Consider the following 23,312-nt stretch of genomic DNA (forward strand, 5'->3'; position numbering starts at 1 on the left):
ACAAACAGGCATTATATTGAGACTACAATTATTAGGTCAAAGTACAAATAGTCTCAATGAGTAACCATGGTTTAGATGTAAAGCTCTGCTAGTTAAGATCAACCTTATTCAACCAACCTTCTGTGGTACAACCGAACAATGACACAACTTAAGGTACAACTTAGTCTCAGTGTAGAGTTTAGAGTGGACTTTCAGACAGATCTTACTCATTGCTGGTGCAACAGGCTGCAGGACTTTACAAGTTTGTATTTTCATGGATGATTCCTGATCATGCTCCATGGTCACAGCGTGTAATTTGCAAAGAGGTGCATGCTAATGACAGCATGATGTCACATAGACTGTCATATTTGTGACAGTCCAGCTAAGTTTGGTGACCCTGTTGCTAAAGATATTTGTTCAGTTATGATGGGAGAAGCTGCTGCTGCTGAGCTGAATGTGATCTCATTGTCTGACACCACTGACAGTGTTCATGAAAGTGTTTCTTCTCTTTTCAGCCCTGAATATTCATCATCCACATCCCCATTAAGGATGCAGCCTCATTCCTACTAAAACAGAGGTGAGTTTAATAAGCCAGATGAAAAATAGATGAAAATGATTTACATTCTATTTTGAGGCAGTGATATGACAAATATTGAACATAGTGTACAATTATGTTTGTTATGTGTCCAACCATCTGTGATGCATTATTCACACTGATTCAGTTGGAGTTAAACTGATTATATATGTTAGAACATTTACAACATTAGCCATCCACATTTCTGGCTGTTTAGTTTCAGATCTCAAATAAACATGCAAAGAAAATGACTGATGTGTTCAAAAAGATGCAGACAAAAATGGGGACACATTGTTCAAACGATGTTGAAAGGTGGGACACAGATCCTTTTTTTCGAATCTCAAAAACATGTTGAGAAGGATTTATTAGTTAGGGGCGTACCAGACATGTCCTTTCAGGGGAGGCTCACTCTCCCACACTTAAAAACCCCTGCTTTATCTGAATAAGGTCAATTCAACATTCACTTAAATACTGCCTTAAGTCATACTACATAAGCAATAGTTAGGATTCTGCTTCTGCAATGACAGCATATCAGCCCTGAGAGAAAGATGTACTTTCTTACGCAGAGCTGCTAATACAGGAAGTGGTCAGTCAGGCTGTACCAAGTGTGAACTACATCATGGGTGAATAAGTCTTTCAATTAAAAAAATGTATCAAGAACTGTAGAGGATATGAGTTTATTAGTACTTGAGTTTTGCTTAATAAACACATGTAAAACTGAACTTTCTGCAAATGCATCCTCAGGTACTGCTAACCACATTTCATCACACTGTTAAGGCCTCATGGTAAATGTGACCGACACAATGATGACAAAAAATAGTCTGTCCTATTACAGTTTTTACGTTTCCCTTAAATTCTCAGTAAGGAACTCAAAAAGTAACAGTCAGTGCAAAAGTAAAATAGTCAATGTGGAGAAAGGGGCCGGACTTCTGATTTATGTTTTCTGCAATGACTAATAGAGAAGGAAACACATTATTTTTATGCCGACTTGGGTCTGTTGGTGAAATTTCAGCTTTGCTTTTGGGAAATAGGCAGTAAGTCTTCTCCTTTTTTGACTTTAGTCAAACATAGTAGAGTTCTACCACAATATAAAACATCTGTCTTTCCTTTTTAACTTACTATGGCTATATTCTGTCAAGGCAATGAATTTGTAATAGTTTCAAACTTATATTACATGGTTTCTCAAAAGCCACATTTCTATAATGTATAGATTTCAAATAAATCATCTGCAGTTAAATGGCCTTCTACAACTACAACTATTATTTATGAAATAATGTTTGTAAATTATTACATTTATTGGCTTTATGTGTATTTCAGCCACTTATTCTCACCTCCAAATGAAATTTCTGTTGAAAGCTTTTTTGTGACAGCAATCAACAGGAAGTGGAAAATGACAAGAGGCTTGTGGTCAGAGCCACAGTACTTGTTAAAGTTTCGTGTAAAAAGGAAGGAAGGATAGAGGGCGAAGCTGATGACATATTCTGCCTGATATATTAATGCAGTCATACATATCTCTCTTCTCTTTTTCTTCATTTACAACACATGCAAAGTTGACTTTTATTGTTTTAAAGCAGTGAGGTGGAATATCACGGTGACTTTAAATGTGAAGATGTGCCAAACGCTGCTCTGTGTGTTGGGATTATTCTGTGAGTACAACAGTGCTTTCTAATTCTGTGACTTTATAATAGAAAGTCATGTTTCTTTGAACATGTAGTGTTATAGCTTGGCTGTTTAGATAACAACAGGAATCAGTGAACATGCTGTTTGAAGAATGTGCAGTAGTAAGAAGTCCATGGTGTTTATTTCAGTTATTGACAACATTTGTAAAGTATTTACTTTAAAGTGTTTAAATTAGTGTCCTACCTGTGTTTTAGTGCTGATTACACCCCTCTATGGAAACACAGAAGGTAATTTTCTTTTTTGTTTATTATTCATATTTCTCCAGTAGCTCCTATTTTTATGTACTATATCACTTTCTTCTGTTTTTTAAAAGAAATAAGAAAAAAAGGGATTGGAATTGTCTTAATATTGTTAAAGAATCAAAGAAACCAAGCTTTCATCTACCTCCAGATGAACTTGGACCAACTTAGTAGCAAAGAGGTTTCAGGGTCACTGTCAGACCACGGTTTGTTCACATTCAAAGCTCCTCTGACTCATGGTGTCCCCCTACGATTTAAAGCATTGTCCCCTCCTTTTCATTATTTACTTGATTTCCCTTGGAATCAGTGTAAATTTTGTAAACTGAAACTATGACTAAAAATGTTAGACTTTTTTTTCCTCAAGAAAGCCTAAACAAAGACTAGCCAAAATCAGATCTTTGACTAAAACTGACAGTATGTAATTTTGTTTTTCATAAAGATGACTGAAATTTAATTTAGTTTTCGACAGACATTTGAACTCCAGGATATTTCTCCATTGTGGGTAAATCTGACAAAATACAATACATCTGTATCTCTTCTGCGGGGACCCCAGCTTTAGCAGAGTGTATAGAACACACTAACATGACTAAATAACAGATTCAGGAGAGAGAATGAATGTCTGGACTAAACATTAAGACTAAAATGTTTTTGAGTTTTCGTCAACCAAACTAGACTAAAACTATAAAGGGTAGAAGGACTAAAATATGACTAAAACTAAAAGACATTTAATCTAAAGACTTAGAGTGAGACTAGAATTAAAAATATCTGTAAATTCGACACTGCTTGGAATCATCATCCCTCATCATGTTCTTCATTTCCACTGCTATGCTGATGACATGTAGCTTTACATTCAGACTTCTCACTGAACTACAATCAGTCTGAAATCATCAAACTCAGCTCCAGTCCATCATCAATACACTTCAAATTCCAGCGTCACAGATATCCTCACTCTTGGCCTCATTCTGACAGAAACTTTTCTTCAAACTGATTTTTTCTCATTGTTACATGTATTGCAGAAAGAATCACTTGGCAATGCCAATTTTACAGACCTATATTTTTTGTTTTGTTTTGTTGCATCTGACACTGTTCTTAACTTTTGCCAATAACAAAATAATCTTGTTGTTTCACATTCCCCTGATTTCTTAATTTAGTAAAGCTAAAGAACTGAAATACCACACTGACATAAGTATTCAGACCCTTTAGAAAAACACTTGAAATTTAGCTCAGGTTCCATTTTTCTTGATTTTTGCTGAGATGTTTCTACACCTTGATTGGAGTCCATCTGTATTGAATTAAAATCACTGGGCACTGGGAGAGAAGGGCCTTAGCAAGAGAGGTGACCCAAAAAACCTATGGGCACTCTGGCTGAGTTCCAGAGATCCTTATGTGGGGACAGGACAAAGTTCCAGAGGGACAACCATCACTTCAGCCCTCCACCAATCTGGGCTTATGGCAGAGTGGCTGGACGGACGCCTTTCCTCAGTGCAAAACACACAAAATCCTACTTGGAGTTTTCAAAAAGCTTTAAATGAAAGCCAGGTCCTGGTTGTGCCAAAAGTCGTCCATTTGAGGATTATGGAGGCCACAGAGTTCTTGGGAACCTTTAGTGCAGCAAAGACTTTTTGTAGCTTTCTGTGCCTTACATCAACCCTGTCTCTGACCTCTGCAGGCAGTTTCTTTTGACCTCATGGTTTGGATTTTGCTCTGACCTGCATTGTCATCTGTAAGGCCTTCTACAGAGAGGCGTGTGCCTTTTCAAATCAAGTCCAATCAATTTAATTTACCACAGATTGATTCCAAACAAGGAGTAGAAACATCTCAGCAAAGACTGGGAGAAATTGGAGGAACCAGAGATAAATTTCATTGTTTTTGCAAAGGGTCTGAATACTTACACCAATGAGATATTTCTATCTAAAAATCAAAAATCCTGTTTTCACCTTGTCATGATGGGGTACTGAGCTTAGATTAATGAGAATTAAAATATTTTTACATTAGGCTGCAATAAAACAAAATTGAAAATAGTGAAGGAGGTCTGAATACTTTCTGAATGAACTATCATCACTCGTCTCTTCACACCCCACTTACAACAGCATGCTTTAAATTCAGTTACAGGTTCCCATCATTTAGATAGACATTGGTAGATTTGATCTTTTTATTCCATTCTAGGAAACTGTGGAAATCACATGCACTGAGAGCAAAAACATTTTTGAATTTGGTTCAAATTTCTCAACTCGTTTCAGGTAGTGATATTGTTAATCATCAAAATTTTCTAGAGTTTGATGTCTCTCCAAAATGTATTTCCCTTCAACAGAAAAAGCTTGGTCAGCTGCTTGGATTGAATTGTTGCAAAAAATGTCATTTAATCCATTTCTCACCTGAACAAGTATTTTTGATCTGAACAGATATCACTCCTCATGTGACCCTTAAATCCAACTGGGATCAGATATTCTGGGGTGAGACGATCACTCTCAGGTGTGAGATTGAGGGAAGTAGAGAAACTGAATGGAGATATTCATGGAGAACACCCCAAGGGGACAAATGGACAACACACAATGAGTACAGTATTAGCAGCACCACCACATCTGATGATGGAGAATACAGATGTATCGGCAGGACGGTCCACCAACAAAATTCCCACACAAAATGGAGTAAGCCCTTCAGACTGACAGTAACAGGTGAGTATAAGCATGTGGTTAATACTGAAAAATGCATATTTGTAACAGTTTCACTCACTAAATGATGATGAACAAAAAAAATGATTCATCAATAATAATGATGTCTTTTAAACGACACTGTGAAAACTTTTTTCCATTTTTAAATGACAATACACAATAACTGAGCGGCATGTAAGATTGTTTTATCTTTTAAAGTTCTATCTATATGGTTGAACAAGAGTCTTTTATTTTTTAATGATTCAGTATATGACAATGAGTTTTTTTTCCCCCACAGGTCACAAATAATAACAGATCTAACCAAAAGTCTGCTGATAGCTGTTAAATATGATTGATTCTTTTTTTATTTGTAGTATTAAGGTGAAAAATCTACATGTTGTGAATTTGGATTGTTGAAAAATTATAAATTTTAAAGGCTCCTCTCAATGCAGTTGATTAGTTTCTATAGTTCTTAAATTTAACATCATATTGCACTCCTGATACAGTGAGTTTAAGCTCTAAATTCTCACAAATACTTCTTATTTTGGCTGCATGTTTTTGTTTATCCACATCACTGGAACAAAAGTTTACATTTTTAACATCTGTTAATAAATCTAAAAGGATATGAACCACAGGCTCAGCTTGAGAGTGAAGCATTTCCAGCAGAAGGCTCTGTGACTCTGATCTGCAACGTGAAGCCTCCATCATCTGGCTGGAGTTTCCTCTGGTACAGAGGAGAGAAAACCTCTGAAATCCAGATCACACAAGATGAACGTTATCCCTCAAATGAACAAATCAGAGTCACACAAGGAGGACTGTACTGGTGCAGAGGAGTGAGAGGAAACCCACCTTACTACACTCTGTTCAGTGATTCAGTCGGTAAAGACAAAAATGTTATACCACATTCAGATTGCTTGTGAAAAATAACTCACTATTAAATAACAATGTGGCACCTTATGTTTGAACCTTTTTCTGTTTTGACCTCTTCATCATTTCCAGTAACAAACAGGGCTGTTGTGTCTCTACAAACCCAGTGGACTGAGATATACAGAGGAGAGACGATCACACTGAGCTGTAAAATTCTTGATGGAGACGACAGAGAGTGGGAGTATGAGTGGGAAACAACCATCAGTGTTACTATTCTTAAACACTCTGAACACTTCACTATCAGTGTTACTGCTAACAACGATGGAGACTACAAGTGTCGGGGAAAACCCAAAACTGATCCTCATTCCTCTACAGAGTGGAGCGCTCCAGTCACAGTGAGAGTGTCAGGTAAGGTGGACTGATTTATGTTTATCATCAATCATGTTCTAAGATTTTCACCCCACCTCATGATGATAAAAGGTTTCCTAGCACATAAAGTAGTAAGTATTTATTTGTTGAATGATTGAAATAATAATAAAACCAGGAATTACAGTGCAGATGAGAGATCAAAACTTATTTACTGTACAATAAGTCTCATGGCCAACACCATAAATGATGTGAAGATTTATTTTTATCATGATTTAAATCGATTCATTCCACAGAACAACCAAAAGCTGAACTGAGAGCTGATGTCAGAGATATTCCACTAGGGGGCGATGTGACCCTGACCTGCTCTGTGAGCTCATCATCTGGTTGGAGCTATCAATATTTATACAGATGGGATACATCTTCAGACTTTCTGGCACAAAATGCAAACTCGTTTGGGAAACTGCGTGTCTCAGAGGAGGGACTCTATCAGTGCAGAGGACAGAGAGGAAATCCACCCTACGACACAGAGGACAGTGAGGAAATAATGATCAACAAAAAGAGTGAGTGTGGTATTTTTCTGGGTTTTTGATGTGGTTTTAAGGTTTTCCTCATACTGACAGTGAATTCTTGATTTTTAACAGATGCTAACGAGGCTGTTTTGACTCTTCACCCCAACTGGTCAGAGGTGTACAGAGGAGAGACGATCACTCTCAGATGTGAGATAAAGGATGGAGCAAACACTGAGTGGGAGTATGAGTGGGAAACAACAAGCTCATTCAAACCCCTAAAGCAGAAAGAGTATAGTATCACATCTGTTTATGGATCCCACACTGGAAACTACAGCTGTAGGGGCAGGAGAAAAAGTGACAGGTCTTCAACTAAATGGAGCCGTCCCATCTCATTAACAGTTTTAAACAGTAAGTCACATTTCTTTCAAATAAATGTTATATATATTTTTTTCAAGCCGTTGTGATTCATGTACATGATGACAAAGAGTGAAGTCTCTTAATCTCTTATTAAATGATTTGTCTATAGGTAGGTCTATCCTAATTCGTGTTTATCCATCTGAAAAAAAAATATGTCTTGTTTTTTATATTAACTCAGAATAATCAATCTATTCATATGGGGTGGGTCCCCTCCATGGATGCCGCCATCTTGAATTTTTGCATTTTGTATGTTTCTCCGGTGAAAACTGTGGCAACCAGTGGAATTAAAAAAAAAAGTGTATCTGTTATTTGGTCGCTCTGTGGCACCATAGAAACATGCAAAATGCAAAAAATCCAGATGGCGGCGTCCATAGAGGGGACCCTCCTCATGTATGAATAGACTGCTTATTCTGAGTTAATATTAAAAAAGAAAAACACACACATTTTTGTCAGGTGGATAAACACTAATTAGGATAGACCTACCTATAGACATGATGTTTCATTTAAACAAGTTTGTTTGTTTTACTCAATGCTACTAGGCTAAATATTACACACTGCACCTTTAAAGTAAAGTTTCAGTGAACTACTTTTTACTTTTACTTTAGTAGATTCATAGACCTGTACTTTTACCTTTCCTGATGTAAATTTTACCCAGAGTAACTGTAATTTTACTTGAGTATGATAATTGTGTACTTTTACCACCTCTGATCATTAGTTTAACTGACTTGTCATTCAGGTACAGATGACAAAAGGATTAAAATTTAACAGTTTAGCCAGCTATTCGTGTGCATTCCTAATCCATCAATGTTTCCTAGTACATAAAGTAGTTAGTATTTATTTGTTGAATGACTGAAATGATAATAAAACCAGGAATTACAGTAAAGATGAGAGATCAAAACTTATTTACTGTACAATAAGTTTCATGGCCAACACCATAAATGATATGAAGATTTGTTTTAATTATGATATTTAAATCGATTCATTCCACAGAACGACCAAAAGCTGAACTGAGAGCTGATGTCAGAGATATTCCACTAGGGGGCGATGTGACCCTGACCTGCTCTGTGAGCTCATCATCTGGTTGGAGCTATGACTATTTATACAGACGGGATACATCTTCAAACTCTGTGGTAAAAATTGCAGATTTATCTGGACAACTGCATGTCTCAGAGGAGGGACTTTATCAATGCAGAGGACAGAGAGGAAATTCACCCTACTACACAGAGGACAGTGAGGAAATAATGATCAACAAAAAGAGTGAGTGTGGTATTTTTCTGGGTTTTTGATGTGGTTTTAAGGTTTTCCTCATACTGACAGTGATTTCTTGATTTTTAACAGATGCTATCGAGGCTGTTTTGACTCTTCACCCCAACTGGTCAGAGGTGTACAGTGGAGAGACGATCACTCTCAGATGTGAGATAAAGGATGGAGAAAACACTGAGTGGGAGTATGAGTGGGAAACAACAAGCTCATACAAACCCTCAGCGCAGAAAGACTATAGTATCACATCTGTTTATTTATCCCACACTGGAAACTACAGCTGTAGGGGCAGGAGAAAAAGTGACAGGTCTTCAACCAAATGGAGCCATCCCATCTCATTAACAGTTTTATACAGTAAGTGGCATTTCTTTTAAATAGATATTAAACGATTTATTCCAGGACTTTGCGCTTCATGTACATGATGATAAAGAGTGAAGTCCTTAGTAATGGATGCATGATAATCTCTTATTGAATGATTTGTTTTGATGAATCACTTTATCAACAGATTCACCGAGGCCTGTCCTGACTGTGTCTCCATCATGGCTGAGTCCTGGAGACTCAGTGACTCTGAGCTGTGATGTTAAACATCCATCAGCAGGATGGAGGTTCTTCTGGTATAAAGCTATTCCCAAACTACCAGATGATTCCTACAACTATGAGCTGCTGTCTGAAAGCAGCAGTGGGACTGAGAAGCATTCCTACATTGTTCATGGAGAGACGCACACATCAGGATATGCATGCAGAGCTGGACGAGGAGATCCAGTGAAGTTCACTGATCACAGTGAACCAAAGTTTGTCTGGTCTGGAGGTCAGTTTGTTTCTGTCATTCTCATTAGCAGCTTGAATAACAATCTTATGAAAGTAAGGAAGTGAATTTGATGGTCTTAGACTATTCACTTTCAATAGCATGGAGCCACGCAGCTTACTTCAATAGGTAGATGTAGAGTTTTATTTTTCTCACAAGCATTTTTTTCTTTTGTATAGCATCAAAATGCCAAAAGGAAGGATATGAGGTTGCCTTAAACTTTCCTCATCTTTCAATAAAAAATGTTACTTTCAAAACTACACCACACTTTTCCCATTAGTTGCTATTGATGCTAAAGCAGTTAGTGGTTGTGTATCATAGACTGAAGAGTATTGTTGCAGGCAGCAGTCATTAAGAACAACTACAGAGGCAACTAGTGACAGGTGGCTGTGTTACCTGCAATTTTCACATTGAACAGCTATGTCATGCTCCCCTAATTTGTCATCCATTCTGGCATGACTCCATGTTGTTACTGCCTCCACCATGAGTGAGTACCTTAGAAAAGTTAAGAGGTTAATGTTTCCTTAAAGGGTGTTTAGTTTAATGTAAAATCCTTTGGCTAAATATCCTCAAAAGTTAACTTTTCCTCATCAATGACGGATATTCTACATGTTTGACTTCCTGTTTGGAGCTTTCTGATTGACGGGAATTGACGTATCCCCAACAAAGCGCAGCAGAGTGGCGATTCAGAGACGTGCCAGCAAGAACTGGAGCGTAGGCAGTGGAACTACACTGACTAGAGAGGGAGCGATTTGTACTGCAGCTCTTAACTGATAAACTGTTAATAATTAGCAGCAGTGGAAAGTGACTAATTACATGTACTGAAATTACTTTATTTGAGTTGTTAGTTGTACATTTTGAGATTAGTACTGTTACTTTTAGTCAGTAAGTTTTAACTGTACTTTTACTTGAGTACTATAGTCTTGAACTTTTTCCACCTCTATTGACTCTACAGTAGCACATAGAGAGAGAATGATTCCACATGACATACCAAAAAAGCTGTTGTACACAGGATACACTGACTCAATAGGATAGATTCAGAAACAGGGACTATAGCGTGTGGGCTGGGGGCATGCAGGAAAGGAGCCAAAGGCAGTCTTGAGCCTGGCAGCTTGCATGTGTCGGGTTCAACCTAACAGCTAGGCCATCTGCACCTATAAAGTGTAATTTTTAACTCCATTCTGAGTGAAATGGTTTTCAGTGTTGGAGTTATTTCACAGTTTTCGTCCACCAGTGTTTGCTTGTTTTCAGATGTGTTTTATAACTGTTTGGTTTTGTTTGGATGTTTCCTGTTGTAGAGTCATCCCTGCTGGGGTTATTTTGGTCATGTTTATGGTGAATTGTTGTTTCTTTGTGATGTGAGATGCATTCACTCCATGAGTGAAGTTACCCACTGAGTTAGAGCTGATGTCTGTGACTTTAAGTGCTCCTAAAGGATGTATAGTGCATCAGTATCAATTGCCTAAATATGAGGTTGACTCTGCTTTGTCCTTGCCAGAGGAGACCTGCCTTGCCATAGATTTTGAGTTACTAGGGCCTTGTCCAGAAAGACAATATATAACACAATATATTCCATTTCAATTGGAAAAAGTTTTCCATAAAGATGGCATCATATTCAGAAATGTCTGCATGTTATTGTTCCTGCTCAGAGACAAATGTATCTGTCAAACCAGCTAAGTGCTGTTTTAGTTCAACCAGTGACATATAGCTGTGTTTTATCAGTTTAGTTTTGTTGTTAAATTAGCATATTTCAAATTATAGGGAAAAAAACAAAGGGACACTCATCAGCAGTTGTAATGACAAAATCAACACACAGTCAGATGAAAGTCACTAATTTACAATCAATAGTGATACTCAACCCGTGGTTAGTGAGCCGCATGTGGCTCTTTAGTGACCAGTTGCGGCTCTTTGAAGGCTTACTTGGAAAAAAAAAAAGAAAAAGAAAACTTTTATCTAAATAAGAGAGGGTACAGAGAGATGGGTGAATGATGATTCAGATCAGCGCCTGTTGCTTTATTCTCTCTTGCTCGCTCACCCCTCTCTCTCTCTCTCTCTCTCTCTCTCTCTCTGAAACCCCACTTTAACACCGTAGTTTCCATGATATCAGTCATGGAAATCTAACAGATAAAGGCATACATTTGTAACCTACACACAGGTCATAACAGAGACAGAATTATAAAGTTGTTCTCCATCTCTCCAGCTTGTCTCTGCGCTGTAACGCATGAGTGTGTGCTGTATGAAGCTCTGTGTCAGGATGGATCCAGCGAGATTTTAAAGGAGTGATGGACAACAAAAAAGTCCAGCGCAACCTCTGCATTGAGGTCTGCTGTCTTATGTTCAAATTGAAGCTTCCCATTTCCTCGTTTTAACTTTTTCTCTAGCAACATCCTGCCGATGCTCTCTCACACCCAGATCTTATGACAATTACGACGATGTGCGTCATCAACGAGCATAACTCACACAGATCACATGTGGAGATAACGTCGTATCTAGTATCTAGTGAAAGTTGTTCAAATGTGGGTGTTTTATTTGATCTTTAATGTACTAATGATCATAAATATTGTCAAAAGAGCAGAAATATAAAACCAAAACTCCAAAATAAAGCAGGGTGAAACGATGTGTCTGGAGAGCTGCAGGTGTGAGGCAGGGCTGGTTTTAGTCATTTGGAGGCCCAGGGCAAAGACCAAAGTAAGACCCCTCCCGCTTTAACTAAAGAATTAAAAATGAGCAGAAAAAAATTATAAAGCCACAGAACTCCAGTTAATTCCCCAGTATGAGATATAAATACCCAAATAGCCAACCATCATTTTCTTTGAAAGCATCTCAGGGCTCAAACTCAGCTCATTCTAATATCTTAAAAATCTTCAGGCCAGGTGGAGCTTTCATAACGCTGGTGTTGGGCCAAAGACTGATATCTCCAAAATGACCACTTTTCAGGGAATGAAAAGTTTATAATTTATAAAATGATATAAATATGATTTATAAAAACAAATTAAAATCATGAAAAATTGAGATACAAGGTTTTAGCCTGATGTCAGTGATATATAAAATAAATATATGCTCATTATCAGTGACATATTGGTTCTTCTGACTCTATACAGACATTTGCATCCCATTTAACCTCATAATGATCCACAAATCCACTGTTTTATTTCATTTCAACTAAAGATTAACTGATCTATTATCTACCGTACATTTCGGGTTGGGATTGTGGCTCTCGCTAAAATTTTTTCTAGACGATGTGGCTCTTTGGTAGAATAAGGTTGAGTACCACTGATCCAGAACATTTCCTCTGTGTGCTGAGGAAAATATAGAATCAAATGCAGACGGTGTGCTCTGACCACCATTGATCAGTCTGAGCTGCATTTCTGATATTTGAACTACTGTTCTTTCTTTCTTTCTTTCTTGTAGGTTTTGATTCAGCAGCATCTCTCACAGTGAGTCCTGACAGAGTTCAACACTTCATCTCAGACTCAGTCTCACTGATCTGTGTGGGGAACTCTTCTCAGTGGAGAGTGAAGATGTTTGATAAAGACAGCAGCCTGAAGGATTGCTCCCAGTGGGATAAAATGACTGGATCTACATGTTCAATTGTTACATACAAAAAGAGAAATCATGTGTTCTGGTGTGAGTCTGGATCAGGAGAGTTCAGCAACGCTGTCAACATCACTAAACAGAGTATGATTTATTACATTTCCTTTTCAGTATCTATTTATATTTTCTTATCATATGAAGTGTCATTTGCAAAAACAGATAACTCTATTTTTATAAAATTTCATAAAATGTAATTTTTCATTGTAATATCAACCAGACAGAAGTTGATTAAGTATAATTATAATAAGTATAATTAATTAATAATTTTACAAGATTTTAGATAGGAAAACAGCTCAATTGAAAGTATTAATTTTAACTCTCAGCTCATTATTTACCAGAATGAAGTTTAACTGTTTTTGCAAATGAACTCTTCATATGTTATGTAGGACTTAGGCTGTGTTTCTGTAACTGTTCTTTTACTACAGTACAACAGTCTGGTACTTTCTCCACCTCTGGCAGAAGAGAACCCTCATACATGGAAGATGTGTTTTAAACACATTTAATGCCAAATTTTTAACAATAGCAGTGGTTTGGTGTGTCTGCTAAATTCCAACTTCAAACCCAGTATTCTCACTGTAATGTCCTTTCTTTTGCTGTTTACAGATTCTGATATTATTCTGGTAACTCCTGTCCGTCCAGTGACAGAAAGAAGTTCTGTTAGCTTAAGCTGCAAGTTAAGGAGCAATGGTGTCGATACTGATCGCCTAACAAAAGTCTCTTTTCTTTTGCTGCTTTCAGATCCTGATATTATCTTGGTGACTCCTGTCCATCCAGTGACTGAGGGAGATTCTGTTAGTTTAAGCTGCAAAGTAAGAAGAGAAGACACAGAAACTGTTTCTATTGTGTTCTTCTATCAAAATGACAAACTCATCCAGAATGACACCAGAAGAGAGCTGAATATTTCTGCTGTGTCAAAATCAGACGAGGGTTTCTACAAGTGTCAAATATCAGGAAAAGAGTCATCACAGAGTTGGATGTCAGTTAAAGGTGAGCAGAATAACACAGACTGATTTTGCTTTATTTAAACCATGACTCTATCTAAATACAAAAAAAGACTACTGTTCTTTTCTTTTCTTGTAACATTTTATTTTTGATTCACTAAAAAGTGACATCAAAAAAGAAAACAAGCCTCCAGAGGCTGACATTTTTGTTTGTCCCTTGGATCATGGGATTCCTGTGGGATTAGAAGAAAAGTAATTATGCACACATCCCTCAGGTGCAGGGCTTTTACAAAATAGTCAAATAAAAATAAAAGTATCACCTGCACATTTTATACATGACACTAAAGTTTTCATAGACAACTTTCTGATCACACTTTGATTTTCATCAGGTCTGTATCAGATCTGTGCGATTCCCATGAGACAAGAATAAATTTCACTGCTAATCAAATGATTGGGACGAGATGATAAAGAGGTCATTGGGTGTGGGTGATAGTGCTGATATTTCTACTAATTACAGTATATTAGCTCTGGGTGTCTGTTTGCTGATTGTTTCAGACATCTGACCCGGCTAAACATGTGTGATATGACACATGTATATGACAGCACACTATCACCAAAGTTATCCTGTAGTGTGCATGCATGTGGGTTCTTGATTTCTAAAATTGCAGTACATTAATTTACTTCTCTATGTGTGGGTTAAGTCATTACTATGGCTTGATGCAATATTAGTCAGACTTTTAAATCACACTTTATTAGTTTCTTTATAAGCTGTTTTTTAATAGTTATTCTTTATTATTTACTACAGCAGCATCCAGGTCTAAGGAGTTTCCATTAACAGTAATTCTGATAATTGTGGGGATTATTTGTGGAGTCATGCTTTTAATTCTCCTGCTCCTGTTGTACCGCCACAGGCAGTCCAAAGGTGAGAACTTTTGTCTATATTAGATGAGTAATAGTTTATTTTAAATGCACTGACATGAAAAGTGAAAAGTGCAGTGTAAAACAGTCTAACAGTTAATGTCCTATTTTGCCCACAGGTTCATGTCTTTGCGGGTTGGTTCATCTTTTTTTCTTGTTTTTAACACAATAACAGTCTATCCCATGTTTCTCAGATTAATATACCTTATTTCTGAAATGCAGTTCACTCCAGTTTCAGAGGACGAACCAAAGCTCTGTCACAAACCCCCAGGAGGAGACTCATAATGATGGATACTACTCTCCCATCAAAGGTAGGTATTTAATGTAATTGTACACATTTATGTACAATCACATCTTCCTTCTTTAAATATCATACTATTTATCCTTACATAGTTGTGTAAATAGTAAATGCTGATGTTTTTCTCTCTGTAGGGGAGGTCTGTCATTATGAAACCATCAAAGGCCCTGAAAACTCAGCACAGGGTAAATAGTTCTGTCTTTTCAAAATATGCATACCAAAAATGTTCCAACATATTTAAAGGTTAAATGGATATTTAGGTGTTTTTTAAGTTGGGCTGTATAAGGTACTTGACAATAGTAGCAGAGATGTCAGTGTGAATTGAGACTTCAAGCCCAGACCCAAACAGCTAATCAGGAGATGATGATGATACGCTGAGGAGGAAGAACAGGAAGTTGCAAAATAGTGCCATAAACAAAGACCTTCTGGGTGAAAAAAAAAATGTTTTGAAATTTTTCAATAAAGCGTCCAATTAAGCCAACATTGTTTATTGGCCCATTTTAACCTCAATCTGCTAAATTATGTGGAACAAGTGTACCCATCTGGGGTTCTGTATAGCCATGCCTCCCCCAGCAAACACCACTTAAAGGGGCAATGCACACTGAAATCTTTGGAGGCTGATGCCACCACTGTTGCTAAGTATCTTATACAATCCAAAAATACAGTAATACCCTCTAACATTTTAGCTATACACTTTCTTTAACTTGAACTCAGCTGTCAAAACTCTGAATAAGATTAACTGAACTGAGCCAGGATGTTCTACTTTAAACATGTTTTTAAGAAATGAAACTGGCTTGTGCATCATTGATAATTTATTTTGTGTTCATGTGTCATGAACAGTATCAGTTTTGGGAGTTAAAGCAAAATTTCTTTGCTCTACTTCTGCTAATGTGAATCTACACTCACCGGCCACTTTATTAGGTACACTTTTTGAATTGCTTATTAACACAAATAGCTGATCAGCCAATCACATGGCAGCAACTCAATGCATCAACGTGGTCAAGATGACTCAGAACGGGGAAGAAAGGGGATTTAAGTGACTTTGAATTTGGCATGGTTGTTGGTGCCAGACGGGCTGGTCTGAGTATTTTACTAACTGCTGATCCACTGGGGAAAATATCCAGTGAGTGGCAGTTGTGTGAACGAGGTTAGAGGACAAACAGCAGACTGGTTCAAGATGATAGAAAGGCAACAGTAACTCAAATAAACACTCATTACAACTGAGACATGCAGACGACTATATCTGAATGCAAATCATAAGGGCTCACCAAAATTGGACAATAGAAGATTGGAAAAAAAGTTGCCTGCTCCTATGAGTCTTGATTTCAGCTGTGAAATGCAGGTGGTTGGGTCAGAATTTGGCTATAACAATATGAAGCATGGATCCATCTTGCCTTATATGAACGTTACAGGCTGGTGGTGGTGTAATGGTGTGGGGGATGTGGGACCATGTCAATCCCATGGCTACTCCTAGCAGGATAATGCACCAAATCTCACAAATATCAAATTATCTCAAACTGGTTTCTTGAACATGTCAATAAATTCACTGTGCTCCAGAGGCCTCCACAGTCACCAGATCTCAATCCAATAGAGCAGCTTTGTGGTGGAATGGGAGATTCACATCATGAATGTGCAGCAGTTGCTATCATGTCGATATGGACATTCTGAGGAATGTTTCCAACACGTTGTTGAAACTATGCAACGAAGAATTAAGGCAGTTCTGAAGGCAAAAGAAAGTGCAACCTAGTACTAGCAAGGTGTACCAAATAAAGTGGCCGGTGAGTCTATGTTGAATTATTTGAGGCATCTTCAGAGTCAATAGTACCATAAATCTACTGTTTAAAAAAATATTTGTTGTTGTATCTTAGAGATTGATTTCATGTGGATGCTATGTCAAAATTCTTAGGCTTGCCAGATTCATAGAATCTTCTTCTGTGGTGTTAAATTAAATGTTTCCTCTTTAACTAGACTATAACATGTTTTTGACTTCCTCGTTCAGTTTTCATCGTACATGCCCAGTAAGGAAACAAGCAGACATTTATAGTAGACAAGACAGAATTGAACATCATCATTTACAGCTACAAAATTAATAGGGCCAAGTGAACACATGCTCACAAGGGTTTATGCACATTTGAGACAATAAAACATGAAGAGAATCATTCTCTTTCCAAATACAGCAAAAATGAACTAAATTACCGATAGACCAAGTGCTATTGTGTCTAGATAATAACACGTGTTCATTTCAGGTGCAGACCAATCCCAGGATGTTACATATTCTTTGATTGAACTTAAAAACCTTCGAAAGAAGGGTAAGTGCCTCAAATAAAGTAGAATGAAATAGTATTGATGTGCATTTACAGTATTTGTTTTTCCATTGTTTTTACATCATTTCACAGGGAAGAAACCTGAGTCACAGGAGAAGGCTGTTTATTCTGAGGTGAAGATAGCACCAGCAGGTACAGTCAGTTATAACACTTCTGCTTTAAGTTGATGGTAAAATGCTGCATATCACACTAGAGGCAATAATGGGTCAGCTTCATGATCATTACCTCTTCATTATCTTGACTGTTTCCTCTTTGAGTCAAAATAAGGACAAAAATTTTAAATCATACATAAATTGTCTGTAAGACTCATTTCAGTGATGGGGGGGGCTGCATGAAGTATTGAAGGCCTTATATGTAACAGCTGAAACAAGAGATATAAAACATAATCCTGCTAAAAATATGAATGAGTAAGGCCTTTCTAAAAAGAAAAGGTGAAGTCATACACCCTCTGGGTTTTTATTTTTTTGGCTGTGTCCACACAAGTTGGGACATCTCCTCCTTCAGCTTGTTTATGTTGACCTTAAAGGCTTAGGGGGGGTTTTCACACTTCTGGTCCTGTTGATTTGGTTTGACTTATGGACAGTTTTTTTTTTTTTTTTTTTTTTTTTACAGTTTCGCATAATAGTAATAACAGGTTTGGTCTGTGTTTACATACTCTGTAATTGGTTGGAATTTATTGCATTTTTACAAATACATACAAAGTATACGGGTATGAAATTTGCTAGTAGATATTTGAAGGTAAGGTAAACACATATGAAATAATGATTCACAGTATATTTTAATCCTGGTCTCGCGATCCTGAATTGAACTCATATCAGGTTATTTCTTAAAAAAACAATTCAATAAATTGACCTTTCTTAGCTTACCTGTGAGTGATGCACAGGTAAAGTCTATATGCTGGATATTCACTACTTTTATTAGATTTATCCTTAGCAGCGGCATTAAAAGAGAGGAAGAAAAAAAGAACACTTTTACAATTGCTTCTAAAATCCTATCAGGTCTGCCTGTGGATTTTCACACATTTATCTGACTAAAGTAGCTGGTTTAATCCAAAAAGAACAAAACATTCTGCTGTTATGTCAGTTCATGTTCTTACTGCAAACTATTGAAATAAAAACACACTAACCCACCTGACTTTTAAGGTGGTCTCGGTATAGTTGCTTGGTGCACACCAGAGATCAACTATCAGCTTTCACACCAGTTCAAATGAGCTGAACCTACATGACAGACTCAAGTTTGATTCAACCAAACCAAACAGGTAAAATGTTTGACCCAAGTCATACAGTTTAAAGATAATGCTACCAAATAGTAGGGAAACGTATGTAAACTTCTGACTGAGTAAATTTAATAAGGGATTCTCTAAAAAAAATTCCCTCTCATTATTCTGGCATTACGCAAATACAGATAATTTTGGTCATCCTAGCTGATCTAACACAGTAAAGGTCAGTCTCATTTAATGTCAGACAGTGAGGAAAAAAAGGTTATGCGTCCCTGTAAATGTTATGCTTACATGTGAGGCATAGATTAAGCAGGACTGCACCCTTAGCCATGTCACTATGTGGGGGAAGAAAAACAGCCCCGCCCACTCAGAGTTGCTGTCAGAGGAGGCATAATGTTTTGTTCCAAACGTACAATTCAAGGAGAACTAACAGACTTTCCAAACCCAAGAAAATACCTCAACTGGTAGAAAAACTTTAAGCACATGCAAGCCAATTTGGGCTCTACTGGACATTTACTCTGTACAGTCATGATAAACTAAAGTGTATCCAAATTATTATTTTCTTTTACTCTGTTGATACATCAGCTGATCAGTCTGTAGATATCAAACTATGTCTATAAAGTAAACAAATCCTATCATCTGTTGTCTTTTTTTAGATGATGTCACATACACTCAGATCAACCACAATAAGGGTAAAGGAAAGAAAAAAAAGGGTAAGTGAAGTATGCAGTATGCAGTTTTTTATTTTCCAACATAGCATCATATATGAAATATGGCAAATATTGCAAGCACTGATTAGTCACAGCATATATGTTAAATGTAGGGGTGTGACGAGACACTTATCTCACGAGACGAGACGAGATTTAGGCCCACAAGACACGAGACGAGACAAGATTTTACACTGTTTTTGAATTTGGGGGAAAAAAAATACATGGGTGGAAAATATGTCCCTTAAACAGCTGAAAGTCTTAACTGCAACACATTCAGGTGTATTCAAAAATGTTTGAACTAAGCACTGAGTAGGCTATCAATGCTTCCAAACAGTATGTCTTGTCCAACTCTGACTCAAACTGTACATTTTCATGCCCTTCAAATCAAACCTTTCATTTTAACAGTCTACAAAATCGTTAATTTACTACACTATGCTCTTGTCACTTCAATTACAATAACTATTTTTAATAGAATATTTAATTATATATAATAAAAGCTTTTAGATTATTTTGAAACTATTTTAAGCACTATTTTCAACATACCTAAATCTAAAGAGCTGCACCAGTAAAATCAAACTATTTCTCATCCTCTTTCAGGACATCCATATTTAAAACAATCAAAAGAAATATCTCTGTCAATAACACGTTTGCTGTTATTAAGAGAAATAGATTATTTTATAGTTTTATGGTCTTTTTTCTCATGAGCTTTAACAGTGTTGGACACCATGCACTGATGAGTGTGTGTTAATGTGTGTGCGTTGGTGAGTAAGTGTGTGTGTCTCTGCTCTGTCTGCTGTCCGACAGCAAGTATGGTGCGTTTAACTGGGGCTAAAATGTAATTTTTTTGGAGCTAACAGTGGACTCTATGGTGCTCAAACAGAGTTTGTTTTGCTAAGTTTACCGCCACAGGCACTCTTTAAGCTTCTGATTGATGATACGCACAGCCAACAGCTGATGGATGTGTGAGTGACAGACGGGGAGACGAGAAGGAGACATGAGGAAGCAGCGACTGTTTCAAAGTTACAAAGTCACAAATAGTGGCACTAAAAGTGAGTCTGCGTGCATACACAAGCTAAATAGACGCTGTATTCTCCTCAAGAAGACTGCACAGGTTACCAGCAGCAGAATCTCATCAACTCGGACCGTTATGATCATGTGCGGCTCCACTTAGCACACGCGGAGGGGGTGGGGGTTGGAGCGGTGATCTTAATGGGTCACGGATCAGCTCCGTTTCTTCATTAGCTCTCTCACGAACAGTTTCAAAGTCTCCATGGCATCTTTGTGATCTTTAGGATCTCTAAGCCAGTTTGGTATTTTTTTCTGTAAGGCGAGCTCCTGCTCCTTCTGTCCGATTTCACGAGATTGATTTTTCCGCGACGAGAAATCTCGGGGCGTTTTGATCTCGCGAGATCTCATGCCACGAGATCTCGTCACACCCCTAGTTAAATGTCAAGTGTATTTCAGTATTATATCTTATTTTACCTTCATGTTTTAATGATCAATACCAGTTAGCTTTGTGAGCATAGGTAGCATCATCAGCTCCATTCATAGAGAGCTACACATGTTTTTGTTGTCCACAAATGCCTGTCAGCTCTAAAGATCATGACTGTGTAGATTAATCATGATGTGAAGAAGTTTCACTAACAAGCTTTCCATTTGCAGGAAAATCAAATAATGCACCAACAGAAGAATCTGTTTACTCTGAAGTCAAACCAGGTAATTACTTAATATTAATCAGGATGGTGTAGTGCTGATATTATTGCTGGATTTATTTAAGTTGATGAACTTAAGTGTCCGTACTTGTGTGTTTTTTCTTTGCCTCTCCTCCAGATCAGTGAAGTTCCATCCCATCCATCCATTTTCTGTACCACTTATCCGTTGGGGGGGGGCCTGGACCCTATCCCAGCTGTCATTAGGTGAAAGGCAGGGTACACCCTGGACTGGTCACAGAGTCACTTAAGTTTTGTACCAATAAACCAAAGGAATAGACTGCAACTCAACAAAACAAACCCATGCTTGATAAGCATTTGTAGCTGTAAACGTGACACTTGTGTACTCAAGTGCTTTTCAGGAATCAAGCTGTGTTCTGTAAAGTTAGTGTCATGGGAATGTATTTATAGGGGAAAACAAGATACCTTGTGTGTGTTTCTTTTTTGTTTGCCGTCTTATGCATCATTCATAGACTTGTGTGCTGCTGCTGTGAGCAGTGTTGACATTCACTTTTATATGTATCTTTACAGGATTTTATCATTTTCAAAAATGTGTGATTTGCTGTAAAAAAAAGGGTGATAGTGAAGGTATGAACTCAGTGTCATAAATCTCCCTCTGATGAATTTTCTTTTTGCATTCTTATTCCAAAGCTGAAAATGAAGGAATTGGGAGATTTGAGGTAGCATACTTGGTGTTGTACAAAAAATGGTTGTAAAATTACTTCTGTTATGTTTCATGTATCATTTTTATTGTTGAACAAGGTGAACAGTATTGGAAAAAAATGTACATAGCAGTTTTTTTTCTTTCTATGATATGTAAATAAAATTCAAAATAATACCAGATAAATGTTTTGGCTTTTATGTGCATTAATTAAATTTAAATTTAACAACTAAATCTTGATCAGCCCTGTGAGTTTAACTCCTTGTTACATCAAATATCAGTGTTGAGTACACACAGATAACAGTGAATGCCTAGAGCTTTAACATAAACCATCATGTGAACCATGATTAGGTGCTCCAGATAGCTGCAAAGTGCTTAAGATCAGTCTCATTTAATTGGGCGTCTGCCTCGAGTGTCATGCTGGTGTATCTGTGATCCTTGTGGCCTGATCCTACATGCAGAAGAAACTTAATCTGTGCATGCATAGTACAATTTTCTCTGCATGCTAATGGCGATATCAGACTGATTCAATATATGAGGCAACACAATATAACATGACTATAAAATGTCTGCAGAATGTATTCGTTCACTTAAAAGCATGTTTCTCAGCCTCTTTGAAACTGTTGCTTTTGCCTGTTTTTTGTCTTGTTTAAAGTTACTCTTTTTTATTCTTAACTGTAGTGGCACTAAAAGATACATTCATCCAGTAGGTTTTAATGCTAACTTGGGGATTTCTTACACTTGAATCATTTTAATTTTGATTTTTAAGATTGCTGTAAGCATACTGTTGAAAATAAAATAACACCTTTGTTGCAAATGTGATAAAAAAAACAAACTGTCAAGCTCAGCTCTGTCTCAGCAACAGTTCTTCAAAGTGTGAAGAGGAAATATGAACTGACGTTTGAGTCAGTCGAGTTGTGGTTCGGCTTGTTTCTGCCAGTAATTTTAACAACAAGGTGAAAAACATGTACATCATGAATACATTTTTTTAATAATTCAGCTATGTTTTGAAGTTCCACACTAGAGTAGAAATTCAGGCCACAAATGCTAAGGCGTTTACCTGCATCAACCACAGGAGTGAGCTGATCACATTAGGTTCTGAAAAATTAGAAAGAAAAAGAAGTTATGATAATTGTTTATTTATGTCAAAAGTATTTGCTGGCTGTCTTCAGTCATGTAATGTGTAATGTAATAACTTTATTGGTATAGTACCTTTAAAAACAGAAGTTTAAAAAGTGATTTGACTATTAAGACAAAGCATAACACAAGCATAAGAACACAACAAGAAAGACAAAACCCCAACAACAGAAGAACCCATGAAAAATTCAGCCGGCATTGTAACCCAATATGATAAAAACCCAGCGGACATGTTATAAAACCTGAAAACATATCAACCAGGAAAGACAAATAAAACCCAGATAAAAATAAATAAAGACTCAGAATAGCCGAGACGAATCCAGGCAACACAGGAGCCCAACCACATAAAAAGAGACCTGAAGACTAAAAATGTAAAAGTGGTTAAAATATTGGAAAAAGATACAAAGGAATAGAAATCAGAACAATATGAATAAAAGCAAATAAAATGTGT

The 23,312-nt window shown here is 37.1% G+C and overlaps 1 protein-coding gene across 4 annotated transcripts; it reads left to right on the top strand.

Annotated features, from left to right (window-relative positions):
- Nucleotides 1-1,441: 1,441 nt before the first annotated feature.
- LOC121504633 (Fc receptor-like protein 5) lies at nucleotides 1,442-21,901 on the top strand. Of its 4 annotated transcripts, none has more exons than XM_041779599.1 (22): nucleotides 1,442-1,587; nucleotides 2,125-2,199; nucleotides 2,428-2,460; nucleotides 4,875-5,147; nucleotides 5,745-6,002; nucleotides 6,123-6,398; nucleotides 6,653-6,919; nucleotides 7,001-7,276; nucleotides 8,276-8,542; nucleotides 8,624-8,899; nucleotides 9,051-9,353; nucleotides 12,762-13,028; nucleotides 13,683-13,931; nucleotides 14,691-14,807; nucleotides 14,923-14,938; nucleotides 15,026-15,114; nucleotides 15,236-15,286; nucleotides 17,348-17,410; nucleotides 17,498-17,557; nucleotides 19,301-19,357; nucleotides 21,017-21,070; nucleotides 21,185-21,901. In XM_041779599.1, the coding sequence occupies exons 2-22, from the start codon at nucleotides 2,163-2,165 to the stop codon at nucleotides 21,190-21,192; spliced, it is 3,297 nt and encodes a 1,098-aa protein (XP_041635533.1). In that variant the 5' UTR covers nucleotides 1,442-1,587; nucleotides 2,125-2,162; the 3' UTR covers nucleotides 21,193-21,901. The 4 variants fall into 4 exon arrangements, 3 of the variants coding, with proteins under 3 accessions (XP_041635533.1, XP_041635530.1, XP_041635532.1); XM_041779596.1 differs by having other exon boundaries at nucleotides 2,128-2,199; XM_041779598.1 differs by having other exon boundaries at nucleotides 2,128-2,199; nucleotides 14,694-14,807.
- The last annotated feature ends 1,411 nt before the right edge of the window (nucleotides 21,902-23,312 follow it).

The sequence above is a fragment of the Cheilinus undulatus genome, linkage group 22 (genome assembly GCF_018320785.1).
Source record: "Cheilinus undulatus linkage group 22, ASM1832078v1, whole genome shotgun sequence".
NCBI classification, from domain to species: Eukaryota; Metazoa; Chordata; class Actinopteri; order Labriformes; family Labridae; genus Cheilinus; species Cheilinus undulatus.

Coding starts and splice junctions, on each gene's coding strand:
- LOC121504633 (XM_041779596.1), top strand. Junction 6,003..6,122: donor TCTGTTCAGTGATTCAGTCG/GTAAAGACAAAA, acceptor CATCATTTCCAG/TAACAAACAGGGCTGTTGTG. Junction 6,920..7,000: donor AATAATGATCAACAAAAAGA/GTGAGTGTGGTA, acceptor GATTTTTAACAG/ATGCTAACGAGGCTGTTTTG.